The sequence below is a fragment of the Tigriopus californicus genome, chromosome 8 (assembly GCF_007210705.1).
Source record: "Tigriopus californicus strain San Diego chromosome 8, Tcal_SD_v2.1, whole genome shotgun sequence".
NCBI classification, from domain to species: Eukaryota; Metazoa; Arthropoda; class Copepoda; order Harpacticoida; family Harpacticidae; genus Tigriopus; species Tigriopus californicus.
The window spans coordinates 218,706-228,189 of NC_081447.1; the positions used below are offsets into that span (position 1 = coordinate 218,706).

General features: G+C 38.2%; 1 protein-coding gene across 1 annotated transcript in view; it reads left to right on the top strand.

Annotated features, from left to right (window-relative positions):
- LOC131884507 (aminoacylase-1-like) overlaps nt 1–1,479 on the top strand; it is a 3,404-nt gene extending 1,925 nt beyond the window's left edge. The window contains exon 4 of the mRNA XM_059232317.1: nt 1,031–1,479. Coding sequence (XP_059088300.1) covers nt 1,031–1,348 — 318 coding nt within the window. The 3' untranslated portion in view covers nt 1,349–1,479. The remainder of the gene's footprint in view (nt 1–1,030) is intronic.
- Nucleotides 1,480–9,484: the final 8,005 nt, after the last annotated feature.

Below are 9,484 nucleotides of genomic sequence, written 5' to 3' on the forward strand. Positions count from 1 at the left end.
TAATTGGGAGCTGAAGATATTTTTCCTCTCAATTTAGTCTTTGATGGTTTTGTGACATCCTAAAATCAAAAGAGTATTGATTAACTAAATCTATTCGTATCATTCCAAAAAAAACTTGACTGGATGAAAAGGGACTAGATGATTGCGTAACATTGCAACTAACCGATGGAACAATATTTTTCTAATTTCATAAGTGGTTGCTTTATTAGAAAAATTACTAGTCAACTATTACTGAATTGGGTTTTTGTCCCTGAAATTGACTTGGTTAGGCCAATTTTTACGCACTTTAGTTTTGTTGCCTTCTTGGTATCATGAAAATTAGAGGGTCATTCTGCAGAACTCATTAAGGATAATGCGCATAAAGTTTGCATTGAGCCCGAAATAAAAATGTCTAAAAAAAGGAAAGGCTCTAAAATATCATGAATTCAACATAAAGAGATCGAATTTACAATCTAAATGAACATTATGAATTTTGATGTATTCAAAAGTTTATTTTTGAGCAATAAGACCAAATAAGGCTAACCAAATAGCTCACAAAAATTGGGGAAAAAATCAACGTCAAAACGTGACCAAAAACATATTTACCATTTCCCTGTAAAACCATTTATATCAAGTTAGCTTTATTCGGACATTTAGGCAAGCTCCCGCCCGGTACCAGCAAACAAACTTGCCTGCCTGTGTCAGTCATGCGAATTTGCCACTTGACGAGGTTGAACTTTCCTCGCAGCACCGTGAAAGAAGGGCGAGTCTCTCAGAAACGTGTTTAGACTGCATCACTGCCACTGGTGCAATGTACAAGCAAACAAACGCACATGCCCGAGCTTGCCTAAACGTCCCCATAAATGCCAAAAAGGTGCCAAAAAAATCATTTCCCCAAAAACTTACGGTTTCGGTAACTTGGCCCAAACCTAGGTTCAAGGTTTTTCCCTTTTTTTCCCCCCAGTCAATTTTTGACATAGCGTCAACCCATCTCCCTCTAAGATGGCAATCTGGATGAAGAACTAATGTTTCGTGGTTTTACTTCCAATAGGCTGGAGGTGGAATTCGGATGGAGTTGGTGCAAAAGTTTACGGATCAAACAATGACTTCGGTGTCCGCCGATGATCCGTGGTATCAGGCATTTACTCGAGGGGTACAAGCTCACGGCTTGAAAATTTCGCCCCAGATCTTTCCGGCGGCCACAGATAGCCGGTATTTGCGGGAAGTGGGCATCCCGGCGCTAGGATTTTCACCCATGAACCATACGCCCGTTCTACTCCACGATCACAATGAGTTTCTGAACGAAAAGATCTTCCTAAAAGGCATCGACATTTTTGAAGACATCATTCGGGAAATCGCTTCGGTTTAAATAACCCGAACACTATCCTTTGATCGTGCGCCTGGAACATTTATGAAGACGAAATATGCACAGAAAATGGCAATGTGTCAGGAAGGGAGCACGTAAATTGGAAAGTGAATAAAAGAAATGACAAAAAAGTATTTAGAATAGGTCCATTACATCTTAAGATAGTTCAAACACCCGGTACGACCTTCTGAGGTTGATAATAAAGTCACTGACGATATTGCGGCTATGGCATATGCAATTGTACAATGGCTCAATTGACTATCGAGAGCACTTCGTTCTTAAAAAAAATTAAAATAGGTCGCTTCTGGATGGTTTAATCCAGCAAGTTTGCCTACCGTTTTTTGAGATAAAAATCTTCAAATGTACTATTTTTAAGTTAGAATTCCGCAAATTCCCGCCACCTTGCACTTTAGCTGCGCCGTGGGAGGCATAAAAAGAAGAGTGTTGCATTTTCGAATATGTGAAGGGTGAATTTTAACGTCAAATTTGTTTAGCATTACACCGCAAGCCCAGGCCATATCTTGCCTAAAAAAATGCAGAGACATATATGACGGTACTATTAGAAATCAGGACATCATGGGGGACAATTTCATTGTAGATGACGAGTTACGAGGCTGTTCATAAAAACATCAATGTTTTTGAAAATTTCATTTAGCAAAGCCGTGCCCAAATTTTTAAACTTTACAACTTTTTCGTTCTTGATGGTCCAGCCCTAGTTTTCCAAGCGGTCTAATACGACGATCCAGCACTTACCCACTCGATCAATGAAATCTGCATTCAGAGTCTGTTTGTGCTGTAGTGTCTCTCTCGGGGCTGGCACGGGGTGGAGTTACTTATATCAATCGGTGCTTCTTGAATGTTTCATGTTTCAGGAAACTAATGACGCCAATAGCTATTTGTTTTCAATACTTGTAGACACTTCACTAGCTACTTTCTCTCGCTCACTCAGAAATCCACCATTGTTTGTTGTTTCAATTTAGACTCATTGTTATTAGCCCACAGCAATGCCAGACCTGAAATTGCCTATTCTGGGAAGGACAATTTTGTGTCATTTTTGCGCCATGCCTCATCTTTCAGCCCTGCCAGGTGGAAATAACTATCAAAACTGGCCTTTAAGCAGCCATAATCCGCAAGCTTAGAGAAGAAATAATTGTACTTGGCCTTAATCTATCCAAAATGGCCTAGCTGGGCGACCTTGAAGATCAAGGAACGACGATCGACTAGTTGATTTTCCATCTGAAGTTTGTGTTCTAGAATGTCACTGCGGTCTACACCGAGTTATTGTTGGAGCTGCATTACCTGTACTCTATTGACTAGTTTTACTCTCTTCTGACCCAACCAAATGATGTTTGGCAACAAGTGTTCTATAATAAACCTTGGTTTAGGGGTGTGAAATTGTGCACCGGTCTTCAGCAGGGCTGCCAGATGAAATGGATCGATTATCACCCAAATTTTGCCAAAAAATACCAGGTTTATCACCAAATTTTTTGGGCTTCAACGAAAAATAACCAAATATTAAAATGTAAACGCCACATGAGCTTTGTTGTTATTTATAGGGCCGGCAAAAATTTGCAGATATATATGGTCTTTATTGACAACAAATTTGCAAAAAAATTGACGAGATTTGCACAAAAAAATGCAAATAAACTTTCCAAAATATAGACACCAACACGTTCTGAAGGTTGTAAGGGCTGCTTTTGACTTCCCTATCAAGCAACACGTAGATGAAAAGGAAATTTATATCATGATATCTTCCAGCATTGGGATTTGAACCTGCTATCCCTTGCGAGCAGATTTTGCCTTGTCCATGATAACCCCTAGAATGATCCGTATTTTGCACATCTTAATATCTTGTGAAAAACAAAAAAATCAGTTCATTAACTAAGACACAATAATGCCAGAGCGTAGAAATGAATTGCAAAACAATTTTGTTACGAAAAGTAAATTTTTAAGTTTCAAAAAAGTAATGGTAAGTCAATTTTTCCAAAACTAACCATTCACCTCATGACCATTTACCCCAAAAATCATGAGAACACGTCAAGATGTGCATGATTTTTAAAGGAGGAAGTTCATTACCCAAACAAAACTAAAATTTGAAATAGAGTATCTTAAAAAGTAGTAAAGATAAAAGAGCTATTTCAGATTGATTGAAAACATAAGCCGGTGGTTGGTAATATGTTTGCAATCTATTTCATACCTGTGTGTACTTTGTTCAAAAATACTTCCTATTTTAGCCAACCATAGCCAACCGAAGTTGGATTTTTCGGATGTTTCAAAATCACCAGATTTCGAGGTTCTTTTTACCGTAAATCGCCAATCACCAGGCGCAAAATTTTGTCCCAAAATTACTTGTAAAAATCACCAGTCTGGTGATAAATCACCACATCTGGTAGCACTGGTCTTCAGCACCTTATTACTTACTAGATATAGAGAGGTCCAATGGCAAAGAGTTTGGAATGTTTTGACAGAGGCTTGAAAGTTCACTAAATAATATTAATAGGCCCAGAACAATCCTTGGTGACCAATCAATGAAAACCAAGAAGAAATCAAGTCATTGACACCAGAGGAATATTCTTAATGGTAAAACCTTGTGAAGATATTGTGAAGCTGTGAAAAACATATGCAACAAGTTGTACTCTCAACCCAAAGCTACATATAAATTATTCTTGCACACTTTTAAGCATTGTATTAATTGCAGAATGCTTAAATACTTTGTTGCGTCACAATAAGGCCTTGTTTATCTTTGTGTCAAGAGTTATCCCTGAAAGTCACCACTAGTTTACTCATCAGTAGGGCTCGGAAAAAAATTCTCATTGAGGGTCAAATATTCACTAGAATATATTTTTTCTTAATCACTTTAACACAATGAGGGTTGCAAGGCCACTCTAGGTGCAGTGAGTAGATTGATTGCCATCATACTGGTTTTGTATTTCACATACGTTATTTATAAGGGATTGGAGTTAACGCAGTAGTTCGAATTAGCATCTCGCTACAGCACAAAAGAAATTTGTTTTGAAGCAAAAAAAATCTTTAAGGCAAAGATATAAACCTGTTTCAATGCAAAAAGACACTTCAAGTGTCAACATAAAGCAAAATTTGCAAAATCTTGAACTAATGGCTAAAGGTTTTAAGATATTTCATTGTTTCAAAATCTTTGAAATCAAAAGCCCAAGTAATTGTCTGTAGCTTGAACTCCAACAAATGCGCTCAAATCTTCTTTTGTGTCAATTGACTTAGACGCGGTTCTCTGAATCGCGTCTAGTTCATGCACTAATTGATATACTAGCTCACCTTTAGTTAGCGGTGACTTAGTTCACGAAATTTTTCGCGTTCTTTGAATCATGGCTAATTCATGTTCAGTTGGCGGTGAATTAGTCACTGAACTTGCCATATTCAGCTGAAATGAAATCAAGTTCCATCAGATAGACACTAAAGTCTCTACCATCAACATCAATTGCTAGTGCTGGCACCAGAGGCCGGTTCTTTGAATCGCGTCTAACTCAATTGACACATGAATTAGTCCACGAATTAGTCAACGACCCCACTTTTGCGTTCTTTGAATCATGTCTAAATTTTGTCGCGACCAAATCATGACCTAATTCGTTGGCCAAACAAGACATGAACTAACGAATTGACCTTCTAATTTGCCGCTAAGCTGAAATGCCAAGAACCATGGCTAATTTCCCTGTGCTTAATTTTCATGCATTTCAAACAGAATTGGAATTGAACATTAAAAACACATTATCATCAATATTATAAATCAAAGTGAAAATCACAAATTAAAAATTTGACTGTTTATGTTATTGATTCCACGAGTTGAATGAATTGGGGGCACAGATCATACAACGACTAGATGTCGCATTGGCCCGACCTCAGTGCAGAGGAAAAGGGATTTTAAGTCAACAACTCTGTACACCAAAAAAGAGGAGAGTGAGTGCTTGATCAGTAGCAACGACCTACAATCGCTGGGTCTTCAATGAACGCCATCAGTGGCAAACTCACTCAGAATCCGGCCACGCTGGCCGATGAAAAAGCATGAGTCACTGTACACCAAAATTTATGTGCCAGCTGATGACGGCAAGTGTTCGCATTTTTCCTCGCGCTATGCGAGGTCTAGTCATTATATGGTCTGTGATTGGGGGGCCTCTGAGCCACACTCCAGCGCTTTGGCAAATGGTTGATCTTCTGAATAAGGAAAATGTCAACGAACTTTTGATGATGAACAACAAAACCGAAAAGAATTTGTTCAACGTTTTCATGAATGACTGTCCTTGAGAGAGCCAAGGCAAATAGATTGCCTATGAAAACACCTATACATATTTTTAAGAAGAGGGAAAATTCAAAACAGCTCTTGATAGAATAGGTCAGTAACTATTTCACCGCCAACTGAACATGAATTAGGCATGATTCAAAGAACGCGAAAAAGTTCGTGAACTAAGTCATGGCTAACTAACAGTGAACTAGTACATGAATTAGTGCATGAACTAGACGCGATTCAAAGAACTGGCCTCAGATTTGACAAACCTGACATAAAGAGATATGTCTACATTCTATTTGAAAGCCCAGCATGGCCTCTAAATTACCTCCAAATGCTTGTTTTGATTAACTTCAATCAGTCAGATCCCACGCACAGTATTTAGATTGATGTTAGGTAACTTTCAACTATGCTTTTAAGACTTTTCTAGATGGTTTTTATATCAGTAAATTAAGGATTTCAATTTCTGTCTTAAAAAAACAGTCAGTTGTTGATCAAATTGAAAAATTGAACTGGCTACTTTGCTATTATAAGTTGAATGTTCCGGTTTTTGTCAAAACTAGTTAAACAATGCCCTAATGGTACCTCAAAAATAACACATTAACATATTACATACTTCTGCAACCTCACATTCTCATATGAGCCATTTTTTCCTTTAGAATATGTTATATTATTCACTATGATATGTTATGTCATTTAAATTACATTATAAAAAAACTTATTCTGAAATGAAATTCCTGCTAAAACTTTTACATTATTGTATGCTAAAAGAATTGCGGTATTCTATTAAGCAGTTAGGTTTTTCAACTTGAAGTGTGACTGAAGGCTTGGTGCATATTTGATCATTAGCGTTTCCTTAAAACGCCATTGATTTTCATGAAATTGGAATGAACAGCACAACTGGGCATATGAAAAACATGCATAGAAATATCTAGTGCATTTTTAAAATGTTTTAAATTATCCAATATTTTTTCGAGTTATTATAGCATCACAATGTAACAAAAATAATTCATCCGAGTATATAAGATAAATATGTATTTTTATATGTTAATTCATTTGTGGCAAGTGGTTGTCAGCGAATTTGATGACCAATTTGACAAAAACAAGAACTATCAACTTGCTATTGGTAAGGAGCTGGTTTACATCTGTCCATAAAATTTCTACTGAAGGTGCAACTAATGTACCTAGTGATTTTGCTTTTCGGCACTTTTAGTCTGATGTGCCATTAAGTGTGTTTTAAGTGTCATTTTGCATTAAGAGCGCAAGACAATATTTGAGATCAAAACTAAGGATCAAAACCAACAAAATATAGGAAGAAGCAAAGGCCATATGAAAATAAATTTTCTTCAATGCTCGGATTTGCAAAATCGTCAAAAGCTATCTTTATCTACAACTTCAATAAATAAAAATCTATGGCAACTGGTATCGTTTTGTTCGATATAATTGAATTATTTCAGTGAAAGTTGAAAAGCAAAAGCCAGAGAATTTGCCATGGCTCTATCATTTTCAGTTTAGCGGCGAATTAGGAAGTCAATTCTTGCCGCCTAGTTTAGTCAGCGAATTAGTGCATTAATTAGACGCGACCAAATTTAGACTTGATTCAAAGAACGCAAAAGTGTGGTCAAGTACTAGTTCGTGCATTAATTCATGTATCAAATGAGTTAGACGTAATTCAAAGAACCGGCCTCAGGGGTCTTGGATGAGGAACTAACCATAGTTAGTTTCAACTTAGTACGTGGTGATGGGATACGCCCTGATAATCCAATATTTCCACATGGGAAATGTGCCTATATGTTAGGAATGATTTGCAAATTAGTTGTGAACAAATGGCGAATGGAGAAGTAGAGGTCTTAGTTTGTCATCTACAAGGTCTTCATCTGTCTATTCTAACAATGTATAGACCCCCTTCTTGTTCAGTAAGCTCCTTTATGTCAGCTCTCTTATTCACTGGAAATGAGTTGGATAAGGCAGTGTGCTCGATGGTTTTCTTTGTAGGGGACTTCAATTTTCCGGCTAGCGTTGTAGAGTGGGAGGTTTGTTCCGATAGATATATTCCCATTTCGAAATCGACATCTCAGTCGTTGGAAAATCTGGAGGAGTTTGCGATCTTGCGCAATTTCTCCCAGCATGTTGGTCTAGCCACTAGACGGAATAGCGTTCTTGACTTGGTCTTTTCCAGTGACCGTGATCTGATCCAGTATGTCCATGTGACACCTAGTAATCTGTCAGATCATCATGTTCTTGAGATAGGGTCGAACATAACTCAAAAGCCGGCGTGCTTTAGACTAAAACCGGTCAAAAAAGGTCGGTCTGGCTAAGTTCAAGGTCAAAGATGAACATTGGCCGTTGTTTATAGAAAGATTAGAAGAACTTGACCTGATTTCAATTCTGAAACAGGAACCGTCCATAGATGCAGCCATTGATGAATTAGTTCAGTTTTTAAGGAAGTTTACTCCAGTTTAGCAATCTCTGAATGTGTTCTGACAGGTGGAACACGGACAAAAATTCCAAAATATAGGAAGACTTAGTTCTAAAAGAGTTGCAAACTAGCAAAAGGCTGAAGAGCACTTTGAATCCATTAATTGTGGGTAGTCTTCAAAACAAGTGGGACGTAGTTCAGGGTAAGATTAAGGCCTCCAACGAATATGACCAGCTACAAACTGAGAGTAAGGCGGTTCAGGAGAGCAGGTCAAATCCGAAGGCATTTTCTCTTATGCGAACTCTAAGAGAAAAATGAAATACTCTGTTGGGACTTTTGAGGTTGATGGGGAAGCCATTAACAATGCAGAGACTATGGCTAACATGCTTGGAGATCGGTTCTCCAGTGTGTTTTCAACCCCACTGAGTTCAGAAGCAGATTGCTCTGAAGATGAGTCTGTTGAGATTGACAAGGTTAGTCAAGGAGAGCGTTTATATGATCTTGCAGTCACAGATCAAGATGCTTTAGAGGCCATCAGGGACTTGAGACTTTCAAGTTCTCTTGGTCCTGATGGCGTGACATCTCAGTTTCTGATGAGATGCTCACTGATTCTTGCTCCTGTTTTCTCGTACTTGATGCGTTGCAGCTTGGATCAGGGCAAGTTTCCATCTTCACTAAAGTTAGCTCAAGTTGTTCCAATTTTTAAAGGGGGAGATAAGTCGCTCCCCAATAATTATAGGCCGATTTTTCTCACTTCGAATATTGCGAAGGTGTTTGAGAAGATCATGAAGTCCAAACTTGTAGAATTTCTTGAGGTCAATGGAGTCCTTCCTCCTAGCCAGCACGGGTTCCGAGCACATTTCAGCACAGTTACTACTGATGGGGATCAAACAAAAAATCACCAGAAGTTGCTACTAGGGCTACCAGTTTACATTTTCAATGGCATACGGCATTACTAGCGGTTAGTTAATCACAAAAAGTAACCCTGAATTTTCTTCGATCAAACCAGGGTCACCTTTTTAGTCAAGCCTAATATTCTACGGTATGTTAGAAACAGCCAGTGCTTTGACTTTGCTAGCTTTCTGGCGATCCTGATTTTGAAAATTTGTTTGATCCCATCACTAACAGTCACCCAACTGATTGAGCATTCACAGCAGGTCATTGAGGGACTGGAAAGCCACCAGTCAGTTGATGTTGTTTATCTTGATTTTGCCAAGGCCTTTGATATAGTAGATCATGGCCTTTTTTGAATAGGTTCGATGAGCATATCAAGTTGAAGGTGTGTAAAATGTCTGGTTGGATATATCGCACATTAAAGTCTACAGACAGCATCACGATGCTAACTATGTAAAAGTCGATTGTTCAACCACATCTTGAATATGCTTCACCCATTTGGGCTCCAATGAGTTCAGCAGGTTTGCAAAAGGTCGAAAAAGTCCAAAGATGTTTCACTAGGAACATCACA